This window comes from Lachnellula hyalina, assembly GCF_007821495.1.
Source record: "Lachnellula hyalina strain CBS 185.66 chromosome Unknown contig00021, whole genome shotgun sequence".
Taxonomy (NCBI): domain Eukaryota; kingdom Fungi; phylum Ascomycota; class Leotiomycetes; order Helotiales; family Lachnaceae; genus Lachnellula; species Lachnellula hyalina.
Window position 1 is genome coordinate 224,595 of NW_022157135.1, and position 15,082 is coordinate 239,676.

At 46.7% G+C, this 15,082-nt stretch overlaps 7 protein-coding genes across 7 annotated transcripts; 4 read left to right on the top strand and 3 right to left on the bottom strand.

Moving 5' to 3' along the window:
* Nucleotides 1–161: 161 nt before the first annotated feature.
* Nucleotides 162–1,457, bottom strand: F3H-3 (Flavanone 3-dioxygenase; the record flags this gene model as incomplete). The annotated part of the gene is made up of 6 exons (XM_031147683.1): nucleotides 162–560; nucleotides 609–767; nucleotides 818–1,039; nucleotides 1,088–1,161; nucleotides 1,212–1,424; nucleotides 1,451–1,457. 6 exons carry the CDS (start codon nucleotides 1,455–1,457, stop codon nucleotides 162–164), a joined length of 1,074 nt encoding a protein of 357 aa, XP_031007983.1.
* Nucleotides 1,458–1,981: 524 nt separating this feature from the next.
* Nucleotides 1,982–3,150, bottom strand: LHYA1_G002709 (putative 4-hydroxy-2-oxoglutarate aldolase, mitochondrial; the record flags this gene model as incomplete). Its single annotated transcript, XM_031147684.1, has 4 exons — nucleotides 1,982–2,293; nucleotides 2,378–2,477; nucleotides 2,568–2,692; nucleotides 2,746–3,150. 4 exons carry the CDS (start codon nucleotides 3,148–3,150, stop codon nucleotides 1,982–1,984), a joined length of 942 nt encoding a protein of 313 aa, XP_031007982.1.
* A 452-nt stretch (nucleotides 3,151–3,602) lies between these two features.
* On the top strand, nucleotides 3,603–5,798 carry stcW_8 (putative sterigmatocystin biosynthesis monooxygenase; the record flags this gene model as incomplete). Its single annotated transcript, XM_031147685.1, has 7 exons — nucleotides 3,603–4,003; nucleotides 4,095–4,307; nucleotides 4,356–4,513; nucleotides 4,565–4,660; nucleotides 4,713–4,849; nucleotides 4,912–5,305; nucleotides 5,329–5,798. 7 exons carry the CDS (start codon nucleotides 3,603–3,605, stop codon nucleotides 5,796–5,798), a joined length of 1,869 nt encoding a protein of 622 aa, XP_031007980.1.
* Nucleotides 5,799–6,738: 940 nt separating this feature from the next.
* Nucleotides 6,739–8,165, top strand: LHYA1_G002711 (Zinc finger protein; the record flags this gene model as incomplete). Its single annotated transcript, XM_031147686.1, has 5 exons — nucleotides 6,739–7,013; nucleotides 7,106–7,355; nucleotides 7,403–7,428; nucleotides 7,599–7,707; nucleotides 7,755–8,165. The coding sequence occupies 5 exons, from the start codon at nucleotides 6,739–6,741 to the stop codon at nucleotides 8,163–8,165; spliced, it is 1,071 nt and encodes a 356-aa protein (XP_031007981.1).
* A 723-nt stretch (nucleotides 8,166–8,888) lies between these two features.
* Nucleotides 8,889–9,407, top strand: LHYA1_G002712 (uncharacterized protein; the record flags this gene model as incomplete). Its single annotated transcript, XM_031147687.1, has 2 exons — nucleotides 8,889–9,056; nucleotides 9,129–9,407. The coding sequence occupies 2 exons, from the start codon at nucleotides 8,889–8,891 to the stop codon at nucleotides 9,405–9,407; spliced, it is 447 nt and encodes a 148-aa protein (XP_031007978.1).
* A 1,272-nt stretch (nucleotides 9,408–10,679) lies between these two features.
* On the top strand, nucleotides 10,680–12,050 carry LHYA1_G002713 (uncharacterized protein; the record flags this gene model as incomplete). Its single annotated transcript, XM_031147688.1, has 1 exon — nucleotides 10,680–12,050. One exon carries the CDS (start codon nucleotides 10,680–10,682, stop codon nucleotides 12,048–12,050), a length of 1,371 nt encoding a protein of 456 aa, XP_031007979.1.
* A 1,523-nt stretch (nucleotides 12,051–13,573) lies between these two features.
* ayr1_3 (NADPH-dependent 1-acyldihydroxyacetone phosphate reductase) lies at nucleotides 13,574–14,547 on the bottom strand (the record flags this gene model as incomplete). The annotated part of the gene is made up of 2 exons (XM_031147689.1): nucleotides 13,574–14,169; nucleotides 14,283–14,547. The coding sequence occupies 2 exons, from the start codon at nucleotides 14,545–14,547 to the stop codon at nucleotides 13,574–13,576; spliced, it is 861 nt and encodes a 286-aa protein (XP_031007976.1).
* Between the last annotated feature and the right edge of the window lie 535 nt (nucleotides 14,548–15,082).

Here is a 15,082-nt window from a genome sequence, read left to right on the forward strand (position 1 = left end):
TTTTAAGAGGTCCTAAAATAAGCCCAAAAGTCTCAGACCCATATTATTACCAACTACTCGGGCAACCCCCACTAAACTCCATTCCACACAGTACTTGGCAACCACTGCTCATCAGCTCAAGATCTAGACTTCATGTGATTCCGTTCTACGGAGATGGATGTCTATTGAACCTTGATATCGTACGATACAAGCGGTTTGGCCACCTCATACCTGTCGTCAGCCCTGAACATATCAGCATGATTTTCTCCCTTGGGCTTGTCGTGATCAAAGTCTGGCTTCATGTAGCCATGCTTCTTCGCCTCTAAGAATTCAGTGGCTGTGAATGTATTATCAGGATCAAGAGGCTTGTCAAGTCCCAGCCTTTTCAGCACCGGCGATCCAGCCATCGGCAGCATAAGGTAGTCGTCGTTCGCACGTGAGAAGTAGAAAAGACCGACTCTCAACTCGTGGGCCTGATCCGCAGGTGGAGTAAGAACGCGGTGGATGGTAGCTTTATATAGACCTCCTGTGAGAACCTCAAGACCTTGACCGATATTGACAATTAATGCGTATGGGACGTGCTGAAGACATTAATCACTAAAGTTGGTTCAACGGAAGATGCGACGTACTTCAACCCATTTAAACGATCCAGTCTGGTAGTCCAGGACCTGCAGTGCAGCAATGGTCTGGGAGAATAGGATTGAGAAGGTTCCCCAGTCAGCATGGCCCGGCATGAATAGACCCCGGGATTTGACTTTTTCTTCTGCTGTCAAGGGAGCATAGCCGCTCTGATATGGAAATTAATAGTAGTAATTGTTTGAGCCGAACCATAACTCACGAATCTGTAGTATTCCGACGAAGCAGCACCAGGCAAATGCGATGACAACACGTCCTTTTCTGGAAGTTCTAGACTCATGGCAAGAAGTACCAACAGCTTGTAGTGCACAACGTCACGAACGTGATCCATAATGTGTCGAGTTTCTGGCATATATGGCTTCAATATAGGCGGAACTTCACGATCGACGACTTTGTCGTTCAGCAACATGTTGTAAAAATCGACCTTGATGACATGTTAGTTTGTAAAACATCCATAATGCACAGTATCTACTTTTGGGTGATATCCAGGACCTCCGGCGATCTTGAAGCCGCAATAGACACCCTTCTTGTCGTCTTCGTATGAGACTAGATCCTATTTAGATAGCTTCCGGGTATAGTGAACATCAAATGCAAACCTTCATACACCTTCTTTTCTTCCGGCGTCATGGTCATCACTGCATGCGCAAGATCCATCTGTTGATCCCATTGCTCGTTTGTTATACCATGGTTTGATACTGTGAAGAATCCCGTCCCTGTAAGAGCTTTGAAAAATTTGTTTGCAAGTTCCTTTCGTGTGACCGGGTCATCAAATTTAGAGAGATCAAGGTTTTCAAGCGCAATATAGTCCACTATAACAAGGCGTCAGTATATGAACTATTCATTTCTTGGGTTTAGTGATAGACGCTAAACGTTGATAGTGAGCGTAACATGCATTTTTCTTTCGTGGGTTCAGGCTGGACCCATTTGGGTATAATGGGACGAGAAGCGGACATTGAGTGATTTGTAAGTGACGACGAGACGGTGTAAGTATTTTGATTGAAAATTGAAAGGACAAAGTAAGCACTCACAGCATTATTTAAACTGCTACCAAGTTACAAAGTGGAGCTCTTATAACCCCGTCGCAGTCGCGCAACCCCAACTTTGACAGTCAAGCTCGCTAAAACCTCCTCACCTCGCATTTATTTGGCCGCTATGAGTATGCCATACGTACGTACATGCGTCTCAATGCATGCATGTGCAAAAATGGGCCACATGAGTTTCGTAGAGATACCTCTGCTAGATACCTCTGCTAGATACCAGAAGCTATATTACATTTTGAGATATAATATTCGAAGGTTTTTTTTTAATTCTTGCACGTCACGCATACGCGATACATTCATCCCAACCAGCCAACCCAGGTATTTCTTCATGAAAGGCTCTTTTCAAGAGCAACAACTAGATCAATAGGACCCGAGACCTCCGCAGCTACCTCAGCCGGCCCGTTCCCAAGTGGTCTCCTGCTTTTCCCACAGCCGTACCCAAAATTCTCAGCAACTGTCTTCTTCACCCCTGCTACCCCGGATTTCAACAGTGCCCAGTCTGCATTACTCAGCTTTGATTGTAATTCTATGGCAGCCTTGAGATCTCCAGCCTCGTATAATCGAAGAAGTTCCGAATGAAGTTTTGGTACCAGATTTGCTAAGGCAGCAATAACCCCGTGCGATCCTGCGACAAGTGCCTGTCAAACTCTTGAGTTAGTAAATTATAGATTTGATTGCACTAGGTATCTCGACAAAATTCCCAGAATTAAAAGGGTGCTTACGGGAAGGCAGAAGTCTGATTTTCCAGCTAGGGCAGCAAACTGTCCGCCTGGAAGTGCGGATGCGACTCTTTGGAGCTTTCCGACGTTTCCACATGTCAACCTACGAAGTCTTGAGTCAGTAAAGGCATCAATATTAAGATGGAGGCTGATGCAAGATGCAAGATAATTCTCGAATTTTAGATTTACTTACTTGACGCCGACAATAGCGGGGTTTTCTTTGGCGAGACTGATGATACTGTCAGAGCTAATATCAATGCCCCCAGTGACACCTGGAAAGTTATATATCAAGAATGGCATGACTGCCGAGCTTGCAACCTACACATAAAGTCAGACTTTTTGATGAATTATGCACAGACTTGAAAGCATACATCTCGATAAAATTTCTCTATTACCGGGGCTGACATTCCGGCTGTCCAGTAGGCGGGAGGTAGGATAAGTCCATAGTCAGCCCCAGCTTCCCTGGCTTCGGAAAGATACAACAATGTCTCCCTCACACTCGCAGCCCCACACCCTACAATCAACTTGATGCCAGGGAATCCATTCTCCGTCAGAGTCCTTTTCACGGTCGCTACCAACAATTTTCTCTCGTCGTGTAGGAGATGAGGTGCTTCGCCATTGCTTCCCTGGATGACCAAGCCTGCCACCTTTCCTTCGGCCATTCTAAGCACATGCTTGCTAATTGATTCTAGGTCGAGGCTTTCATCCTCGTGGAAAAATGTAACAAGTGGTGTGTAAACACCAAAAGGCGGAGGCACATTTGGATTTGAGTTCATCGTGGAAGACGTTGGATTGAAGTGAAGAGCAGATTAAATCAGCAAACCTTGTCCCGATATAAAATCAAGACTGGATACAGCTCATCAATTGAAGGAACTTTTTTGCAGCTTGCGGTCCATGTCGACTCGACTCGATAGTATTCGGGACCTGAGCTAGAGGCCGAGACTTCGGCCCGAGACTTGTACTTCATATGTGGAGCACCACTTGGCGGGGTAAGCCGATGACAGATCCCAATTATCTAAATAGGCACTCGAATCCCGCCCCGGACCCTCCACTAGGCGCTCCACCAAGTGTTAGGGCGGGGCTCAAACGGCCTCCATCCCATCCCTGGACCCTTGACAAGGCTGCAGCCAGCAGAGGCTAAGAACGAGGTGTTATCCTGCGATAGAATCTCGAAAATACTGCCACAACTTTTTTGATCATCGTATTCCTTTCTAAACCCACATTCATCATGACTGCACTTGACGATAGTAGAGTCGCCGAGCCAATGATTCTGGAGCCGGAGCATTTTGTTGAAAAGGTTCTGGATAACCAGCACCTCTCGCCGAACCATCTACCGGTATCTCCTCCAGAATCGATCTCGAAGGAGCAACAGGAGGAGTACACGGTTCTTGAAGAGCCCAACCGGGTTGGAAAGAAAATCAAAGTGATCACTATTGGGGCCGGCGCCAGTGCACTGAACTTTGCTCATGACATTGACACCAATCGATTGGACATCGACCTGACGATATATGAGAAGAATCCCGAGATTGGAGGAACCTGGTATGAAAACAGGTATCCTGGGTGTGCCTGCGATATTCCATCTGTGGTCTACCAGTTGTCCTGGGCACCATCAGCTGAATGGGGTGCATAGTGAGTACAAAATTACACGCTCGACGTCCTCATCCCACTTAGGGCCCCAAGAAGTTCAGAACAGTCACTAATATGTGAGGCATTTCCATAGCTATTCTACCGCACCCGAGATCCTTGCATATTTCAAGAAACTGGCGGTTGAAAACGATTTGCTGAAGTATGTGCGCCTCAGCCATAAAATCGTTGGAGCATGGTGGGAAGAAGACACGAAGGAGTGGCGGGTGAAGGTCCAGCGTGGCGACAACCCCGACGATGTAATCGAAGACAGGTGTAACGTTCTCGTGAACGCCAGCGGAGTCTTAAAGTATGATCCTCTCGTCATTGGCAAGCTTCAGTACTGATGTCTCCCTAGTAAATGGAAGTGGCCAAACATCAAGGGTCGTGAGACTTTCCAGGGCCCAATGCTCCACAGTGCAAATTGGGACGACTCAGTCTCGCTGGTGGGCAAGACTGTTGCAGTGATTGGCTCCGGCTCCTCAGCAGTGCAGATTGTCCCCAATATACTTCCAGGTTCGCTTCACTGATACCAAAGCCATATTGACATTGCTGACTTCTCAACAGTGGTGGGCAAACTGAAATGCTTTATCCGAAGTTCGTCTTGGGTCACAGCCGGTTTTGGTTCGAACTTTGCAGGCAAAGATGGTGGTAATTTCAAGTGTGAGTTTGCAAAGGGCATTAAGAATCAAGTGTGTTGCTGACTTGTTCACAGACACAGAGGCCCAGAAGAATATTCTGGCAGAGGAACCGGAAACGTCTTTGAGATATCGAAAGAATATCGAATCGGAGATTAGTTCGCGTTTCCGGTTCATTCTGAACGGCTCCCAAGAGCAGGCTACTGCACGCGCAGTAAGTAGAATGTCCTTTTGAATATCTCATCCTACGTGCAAAGATTGCTGACTACTATGTAGTTCGCGGAATCTGAAATGAAAAGAAAACTGGCGGCCAAGCCAGAGCTTGCTGAAGCAATTATACCTAAGGACTTTGCAGTGGGTTGCAGACGTCCAACACCTGGAAATGGATATCTCGAGGCATTATGCCAAGACGACGTCGATGTAGTGCTGGACGGCATCGCTGAGATCACGCCAGAGGGGATTAAAACTGTTGATGGCAAGGAGCACAAGGTCGATATAATTGTGTGCGCTACTGGCTTCGACGTAAGCTGGAAACCGGCTTATCCCACCATTGGTCGCGGTGGCAAGAGCTTGAGTGAGGAGTGGAAAGATATTCCCAGCACATACCTTTCGATCACTGTTCCGAACTTCCCGAACTACCTCAGTGAGTCGAATCTTTTTGTTACCAAAGGTATATTACTGATATGAATTTAGTCTTCAACGGCCCATTTGGCCCCTATGGGCACGGTAGCTTTCTGCCAATCACCGAAGTCCTCTCTAAACATTTCATCCAAATTATTGAGAAGATGGCATACGAGCATGTAACATCGTTTGAGCCAACACAAGAGGCGGTCGCAGACTTCGAAGAACATCGCCGCACCTTTATTCCCAGAACCGCTTGGTCACAGCCATGTCGATCATGGTTTAAACAAGGAACAACGGATGGCGAAGTCATGATGTGGCCTGGATCGCGGATTCACTTCTTCGAGAATATGTTGAAACCTCGGTGGGAGGACTACCACCTTCAGACAGCGCACAAGAATAGATTTCGCTATCTGGGAAATGGCTTCTCGGCACGGGAGTTTGATGGCCGGGATCTGAGTTGGTATCTAGGACTGTTAGAAGGAAAAGATGAGCAAGTGGTTTTCAAGAAGGAAGATATTGCACGTTTGCTAGACATCTAGCTTGTATGTAGACATTTAAACATCGTAGACATAAATATATCTTGAAATACTTATCTATGCCTAAGCCGTATGTTTTGTCCCGTAGTTATCTTTCAATTGGTTCGGTGAGCCATATGCGACTTGGGTTTCTTTCAACCGTACGGGCGTCCAGACACCAGCTTCCGCATTTACGCATGGACGTAGATATGATAGTGTATAAACAAGCGATTCTAAAAGACTTGCGAGAACAATAGAATGGTGATAGGATAGAGGGATAAGAATGTTTATGCCGTTTCCAATGGTCAAGCATCAAGAGCGAGGACTGTCCTGATTAGCCGAAAATTGGGGCGACAAAAGAAATTCTGGCCTCTGAGATATATGTGCTCCCTATGCGTATAAGCTTGCCATTCCGCGTAGTTCGGTATAAAAGAGGCAATATAGAGGAAATGAAGAACATAAGAGAGAAGACATGGAAAAAGAAGCTTACAGGGAGGACTTCGGATTGCCAGGCAACGTAGGCTTTATTTCGCGTCGGCTTAGTCAGTGATTTAGCGCAATCTCAGTAATCACGTGCGCTACCCCCATCTACCGCACCTTCCATAACGGTATCTGGGTGGTAGAATCCCTCATACTAAGAGCTGCATACAAAGAGCGCGATGCCTCCTAACCCTGCGCGTCCATTCTCTTGTCCAGACTGTTCCCGTGCATTCACACGAAGTGTATCTACTCCCACTCCGCATCCGCACATGACTTTATGACTCTGATCTAACTCACGGATAGGAGAACCTGGTGCGGCATAGACGGACGCGTATGTGATACTTCAGTATGCTGCTCCCACTAGATACTGAACTGACTATCTCGAAGACCACGATGGTGCCCTAGGGCCTCGCTTTGAGTGCCAAACATGCCACGTGCAATTTAGCAGAAGGTACAAAAAAATATCATACACCCGTGCGTGTGAATGGTGACGAAGAGTGCTAAAGAAAGTGATAGAGATGTTTGCAAAAGACATACTTTGAAATGCCCCAAACGCGGGACTCCATCACCAAAGGCAGTCGAGCTGCAGCCAGCGGAATCTGAACCAGCTCCGACAGGTCCCATAGTCCCTGATCCGAATCTCGGTCTGAACGCATTTGCCCATTGCGAACCGGGACAAGGCAGTGCTGGATTTGATCTGCGTCTTCAAATGGATGTGGATGACATCACTTGGGCAGAGCAATCTCTGAATTTAGAACTGTTAGTATGCCTTCATCGCGCAAAGACTGTCGCGCAGAGAGATACACTACTTCGTGCACACACTCCATGGCCACCTAACATTTTTGATATAGTTTATCGGAGGATACGAAGTCTGCTTATATACAATCGTATATAGCTTTCTTTCACCCATCGTTGCCGATTCTCCACCCGCCAACGCTCAGTACTCTCTCATCACCTTCCGTCTTGTTGATGGCTGTTTTGGCCATTGGGTGCATGTATTCAGCAAGCAGATCTGATCGACCGGATGTCTTGGATGCCAATGCAAAGCGGAAGCTCAGTCGGGAACTATGGAGATGTGGATGTCACGAGGTGGAGCTCTTCGTACGTATATTCATCCTAGAACAGGAAACATTAATTGATTCTCCCAGGTCGAAAAGCATCGCCCTAGATGGAGGTGAGTCATGTCGCTTTGGAAACTTCCCAATCAAGACCCAATGAGTTGTGGTCTTTGCATAATCTTTCAAAATTTCTCTGCGCAGAGCCATATATCGACAGCAGTCTACTATCCTGCTTTTCTTGGATGACAAACGTGTACGGACTGTACTGACGATGATGTAAAAACAGAACACCGTGGGTACTCCAAAGTTACGTGCTGTTGATTGTATATGGAACTTTTACAGGCGACGAGGAGTGCATCTCAAAGTCCAGGGATATGTACAGAATAGTCGTAGATGTGAGATTAGTCTCGGCTGTATCAATCCTCCACTAATATGGATGCAGGCGCTTCGCGATTTCGAACTATTACATCAGAAGTCGGTTTTTCCTGCGGTCTCTGCGTGGGATTGTAGCCTCAGTCTATCAGCTTCGCCTGAGGAAACGCAAAGAACATGGCAGCTCTTTATCGACCAAGAATCTACCAAGCTAGCGCTCTATGCCCTGTATTATTTCGACTTCCATCTCTTTGCATCCTTCAACATGCGCCCAATGCTTTCCTCTATTGAATTTGAGTGGGATCTCCCCATGGATTCAGCTTTATGGGAAGCAGAATCTGCCACGAAGTGGTGGCATGTAATACTCCAGAGGCAGCTTGAATCAAGCGATGGTGCTATGTTGGGAGATCAGGCTCAAATAAAGTCCCTGATGGTTGCTTCCCAGTCTTTACTGTCTAGTACGTATGCCTCCTTCAGATAAATTTAGCGGAAATCGGTGGCTTATTTGATTGTTTAAAATAGACACGACATCCCCGGTACTACGCAAAAATATTTCTTCGTCGGCTTTTGCAACATTATGCATAGTCGCAAGTCTAGAGAGCCTCGTCAGAGACTTCACTCGAAGCTACTATCAGCTGCCGCCGACTCTTGCAGACCCATCCCCCTTCCATATTTTGAGCCAATCTCAAAATGCGAAGGTTTCGACGGCAATTGTTTCAATATTATCAATTGCTACTGATAGATCTTGCTCATCCTGCGACTCTACGTGCGTTTCTCTTTGGCATGCTGTGATAGTAAGTTCTTCATTCCTTCCAACAGGTTATGCATTGGAGATCTAGAGCCCCGTAGATCATTATTTTGTTCGAAGGGGCATGAATCTCTGGCTCTGCTTTCATTCTCTTTGATTGGGATTCGCTAACTTGGTGAATTACACAGCTCGGATGTCTATCTATTAAGATCAGTCTCTGTAAGCCGGACGATCTCCTCGTTGGCGGAATTATAGAGGCCAGCCCAGCTGCTGGTTTAGCTACGAGCGTGCATTTAAACTTGGGTGACTACGTATCGTCGCGACGTTCAGGTAAGCAAACCTCCCCGCGCCTATTTCGACAATCTGGATGTTGGTGGGCTTGCAGCCTTCAACCTCTCTCGAGCGAGCACATCCACAAGCATCAAACAACTCCTATCAGACTGCTTCATACTAAATATGCCCAACAAAAATTTGCTAATTATCGAACGTGATGAAGGCTCAAGTAATAGACGGAAACCGATCGCAGAAAATGGCTTTATTGCCATTTTGGACGAAATGCTCACGGCGATGCACGAAATGGGAACAAGCACAGTTTCACCGCCTTGGGAGGGACCATGGACAACCGTGCAAGGATTCAAAATCCTCATTATTTTGTGGCAGGCGTTGCGATTCAGCATTGCTGAACTACAAAGCCAGGTGTGTCCGCCACCTGGCGTCAACAAATACACCAAAGTGTACGACCCTGCAAGGAGCGTGGTGCATTGTATTATCACCGCACTGGACATTTACGATCCTCTCGAGATACATATATCTCATGAATCCCTATCGACACCGGAAGATCTTGATAACGTTGATCAACTTGAGACGCAGTTCATATATTGGATGAGAAAGCTATGTGATCGCAGGGATGTGTGGGATATAGGGCCATCTATGGGTAAAGTCTTGGATGAAATTTGTGCCGTGGAGGAGATGTAATTCTCGAGCGGTGGAGGAGCTTCAGGATAAGACCTCCACATTGCGATGGGCTTGTAACGCCGCATTTCTAGCACGGCTCCGAAAAGTGGGCACGTGGAGTTGGAGGTGAGGTGGGGGTTGGCCGCAGATATATTGAAGCAATCAACACGAAAATGGGATGTTTCAGCCACGAGTCAAATAGCTGAGAGCCCTCGTCGTATACCATCACCACCACCCCCAGTAAACTACTATGTCTAAAGTGAGGTCTGTAAGCTTCCTGTCGTTCTTTCCTGAAGCGCATACTGATTTTCAAACAGTATGGCCATGGCTTGATAGGGGCTAGCATGGCCCTCAATCTCCAGAACGTTATACAACAATACAACAAGAATCCTAGCCTAAGCTTGTGCACCCGCACTGTATTCATGGCGACAGTCTCAAGACAGCTAATAGGATTCCAAAACCAGATTACGCCGTGCTTGTCGAATCATGTACCCGGGTAATGTAATTTTCACCATGGCCGCTTAACCCCAGAATTGGTAAAGACACATCCCAGTCTGATTTACTAATGAGAGAGTAACTGCGCGGGGGAAAACGGATTTCCGAGATGCAATGCCCCCTTTTTTAAGCGAGAGGGATGGAATCTGCTGCCTTGCCTTGGTTAATCGTGTGGTGCCCCACCAGGCAGATCCCGTTTTGTACGCGTAGGGAATATGTGTAATGGCGTAGGAAGGGAACAGATTTCAGAACATGCGCAAGAAGCGTACCTATACTTTGGAAGTTATCAGATGGAGGCTTCATAGCTAAATTCCTTGGTGGAAATGCTTCGGAGGCAATCGCGGACTTTGGGATGCCGCTCATTATCCTGTTTTGATAATTTTACGTACCGATAGTCATATACCGAGTCCTATCCTTTATACCAATTATTCTGCATGCATAGGGCATGCAGATGAGTTGTATGATTACCAGTAGGCAGCTCGGACGGGGTACTTGAAAGTTGAGACTTCTGCACCTTCAGATGATAATCAAGGAGGATGGAGTATAGGCCGAAGAAACTCCGATACATACCTCCAACCAGTTACTCACAATTAATCGATCAGGAAGCAGAAATTTAAATAGAAGCGTAATTATGCTATTTAGCTCTTTAGCATCAATGTAAATACGTATCTGTATCTACCTGACTATTCCACATTTCTGAGAGATTTATAGAACATCGGACCTAAGGTTCACGTTCTTTGGTCGCTTCTAAGACTAAGCTTTCGCGCCAACTCCGAGTCAATAAACAACAACGCAGCGATGTCAACATTACCTTCACGAACGCGTTCACTCCGCAAGCCAGCAGAAAATGGGAGCAGACCTGGTAGATCAACTACTGCCGACCCCAAAGAGAACAATATAATCCTCAAGCCCGCACCTACTACGCGGAGCAGCCAGTCCCCAAGTCGTCTCCCCACGGTCAACCGCCCAACACGGAGCACATCCACAGTCACACGACCTCCCAATTCAAGTGCCAGCATACCTAGTAAACCCTCAATTAGACCCCCTTCAACTCGAGCCGGTGTCAGCAAACCAGTCACCACCGAATTGCAACGACGGCCTTCAACAAGCGGTCGCAATGGCAACCCCGCCTCACATACCACAGAGCCCGTGAAGCAAGACCGCTCACGACCACCAGTCACACAATTCCGACATGTACGAAATTCATCTACAAGCAATACCCTCCCCTCAAACACGACTCGACCAAAAGGCCACACGAGAAACAAGTCCTCCTCTACGTTAAGCTCTACGTTAAACACCTCTACCGCTCTAGAGCCCGCTCCCCGACTCGAGCCCCCCCAGCTTCGCAAACCGAACTTCTCAACCCTCCAACAGCACTTCTCGCCCGCCAAAAACCTAGCCCCAAAACCCCATCCAGCAGCCTTCCTAGCCCCGCCCTCACCGAGCAAACTGCCCTCCAACATCGCCATCTCGGCCGAGACTGCAAAGCTGCAAAACGAGCTGCTGCAATTGCATCTTTTGCATAAAGATGTCGGACTCGTGGACAGCCAATGGCGGGCCAGCGCGAAGAAGAAGTTAGGGGAACGGTTCCAGGAGGTGGTGGATAGGAATGATGTGCTAGTGCAAGAGGAGGTTGATGCAATAGGCAAGGTGAACGCTGCGGCGTTGAGGAAGTGGAAAGAAGCTGGTACGCCTGGGTGGGGGCTGGATGAGAGGGTGCAGGTGCTTGATGAGGTTATTTCTGGGGTATGGAATCTTGGGGACAGTGGGGGGAAATACTCGCGTGTTGTGAGGAGGTTTGAGAGATGGCTTAGTCGCTCTCAAGGTACGATTGCTGCGCGCGAAAACGACGCAGATGCGGATATTATCTTTGTGGAAGAAATTGAGGGGGCGTGGAAGGACGATTGTCTTATCTTGGGCAAGAAGTTGGAAGTGTGGAGAGAGCAATTGAGGGGCTTGGAGACCCCTGATAAGGGATCCAGTCTGGCTGTTGTAGTGGATGGATGTCGGCGTCTTGTGAAGGGGATGTTGATGGAGTTGAGTGTCATGGCGCAGATTGAACGGGATAGTATGATTAGGGAAGGAGAATGGATTCAGAGTATGAATGATGACGTCGATGATGAGAAGAACGATATGCCCGTTGCAGGTGCTTGTTGGAGGTCGCGGTAGGAATACTAGCTAGCTATCGAGACATGACCAATGTTTATATGGGTGACAACAGGAAGAAAATGCTACTTCGAGGTGTGCTATAGCCTGCGGTCTCCAAGTAAAAGACTGGCAATGCTGTCCGCGCTGTGTATACACGCTTACATTCCAAATCCGTTGCATGAGACACAGGCTCCGTATCAAAAGTCTTCAGCCTAGTGGCTCTTTCTGTATCTTAGACAATAATCCAATTCGCTTCTTTTCATAACTGTTTTTAGAGTCATGTTCAAAACCCTACTGCTCCAGTCGAATCAGTTAACATGGGTCAAAGCCCAGACGGACAAATTTGATTTTGAGGCATTTGGATGTTATGATCTCTAGCAGAGAAGAAATCTCGGCAATATGTATTCAGATATTGTGCTTTCCAGCTTGCATGTCTACCACCTTGCCATGATGCCAGGGTTGAAAATTTCTAGAAATCACATTCTGAGGTGAACGAACTTTGAAGGATCTCTTCCGGTGCGAATATTTCGTTCATAACGCGGCATTTCAATTCATTATATCCCCCAAAAAAACACAACACTTGGAGCAGGATACAGTAGTTCGAGGGTATAATGCCAGTATCCCCGTTTTTGTTCATCCCTATCCACCATCTCCCTGACACGTCGGAAACGTCGATGATTTCGTTCTTGTTGAAGCTGATCTCATGAGGATCATCTGGGTTGCCTTCATATGAGTAGATTGCTTTTGCCCTGCATGGGTACTTGACTAGTGGTATGTCCGAGGCCCCTAGTGAGAGCGACACGTCTTGCTCCCTTATTTTACTTGGCTCTGGATCTCGCCCATCAGATGGCAGTTCGTAATCTTCTTCTCGAAGGCCAAAGAATTGCTTGACCAAAATACATCTCGATATATAAAGTGATACCTTGAGCGGCTCTGTTTCCATTCTTGGATCAAAAAAGCAAGGCTCCGGGTTTACAAGTTCCAATGTGGGGACTTCAAGTTGAAGTCCGCAGCTCGGTTAGATCACAGATCAGCAGATGATTTACATGGTCACAGCAGACGCCACCAAGGTACGGCTGACTTGGAGGTTTCCAACGACGTCTTGTACATCCCTCCAGGAAGCAAATTTGCGAGACACTGTCGAAGAAAATGTTGTCATGCCTTTAGAGAGAGACTGAAAATTTTATAATGGCAAGACAGTTTGATGTTAAAATACCTAATGTATTTGGGTAATATTTAAGCGAAATATACCCCTTCGGATTTTTGTAAACTTGCGTGTTTTATATCTACAATAGGCTTAGCACATCTTAGCTTCTTGCAATACTTTTAGTTTCTCGTGCGTAGGCCGAGTTAGCATAACGTGTTACAGAGTGGCAAAATAGTTGAGCTTCTGAAGAGCATGCAAATGCAAGTCTCTGGGCTACCATAGAACACCTACCAACTTAAGGGTAAGTAACCTATTAACATGGAGCGACTATCTTAGGTCTCATTTACAAATACATTATGAGGATAATCTTCCTAGCACAAAACAACCACACCCTATTCTAATTCTTCACCTTCTCCTCAATTTTGTCCAGGCCTGTCATCTTCTTGATTGTTCCGTCAAGCATTCCGAATGGTAACAATGTCCCAATTCTAACTAACATCGCCTGTTCTCCCCTCCAAATAACCGGCGGCGGGCTGTTCTTTAACAAGTCCTGTACAACGAGTTCTGCCCACTGCTGCGATCTCGTACCAACACCCTCAAAGTCATCTTGTCGCATCGCTTTCACCACCAGCTCTCTCGCAGGCGCGTAGATTGAGTCTTCCGGCAAAGACAATTCCTTGTTCTCCTTTTGATTATGTATCAAGTTAGATTGTACAACTCCGGTCTTTAATTCAACGACGGTAATGTCGAAGGCTTGCAGCTCAAGCCGCATAGTATTCGAAAACATTGCCATTGCAGCTTTCGATGCCGAATATATTGATGCAAATGGTATAGCAGCAATCGACGCACAAGATGTTTGGTTGACAATCATGCCCTTGGACTTCACCAGTAACGACAGAAACGCCTGCGTCATGGCAATGTGACCCCATACGTTGATGTCAAACAAGTTCTTGGCCTCGGGAATAGAGATATCGGATACAGGTATGGTCATTTCTACAACAGTTAGTATTGAAGTATTGGTAAAGAGCTAGAGAAGAGATGATGAAACACTAGTGGGTGTCCTAAATATAGCCAGAATGAGGAGGAAAGAGAAAGGGGTTAGTTACGGTTGCCAGCGTTATTCACCAGAATGTCAAGGCTAGAAAGTTTGCTTCTGCAGGCGGCGATTGAAGATTCAGACAATATGTCGAGCGTTAGCGTTTCGATGCCTAGAGCTGCGAGTTTAGACATTTTGGAAGGGTTTCGAGCTGTAGCATAAACGTGCAGGCCAGCTTCGTGGAAGGTGAGTGCAAGAGCGGCGCCTAAACCGCCGTCTGAGCACCCAGTGATGAGAACGGTCCGCTTCGAGGATGACATCTTCTTGTCGGTCATGGCTTTGTTCAGGCTGGAAGAGGGATCCTAGAATGAATGGTGTGGCGGTGGGGGATATCAGAATAGTAAGACCAAGTAATTACTTCTTATATATAGTCTTGAGCTAGATAGTCAATGCCCCCCCCCCCTTCCCTGAAAGGAACCCCGCGGAATTCCGAAGTGCAAGCATCTACCATCCCATGTCGTAACTCCGGACCTCTCACCAACTCCGCGATACAAATGTGTCAGGATACGATCACGCGATACATGTGGACGCTCCGGTTTAGCCTCGTTTCAATCTTAATGTTATATATTTAAAGGTTTTCACTCTGGGCTTCTTAAATCTCTGGAGGTTAGCTTATTAAATACTATAAGTTATAACTTCCTATTATCTAACCCTTGTATTACAATCTCTCTACCTGTTGGTATCACAGGTGTTGATATCGTGATCACTTCCCTACTCGTAGTATAGACTTGATTCTGGTTGATGTTGCTTAGCATTCATGGTGGTGTTGACGCGAAGAGGTTATGCCTCTTTGCTGACTAAGCTACACTA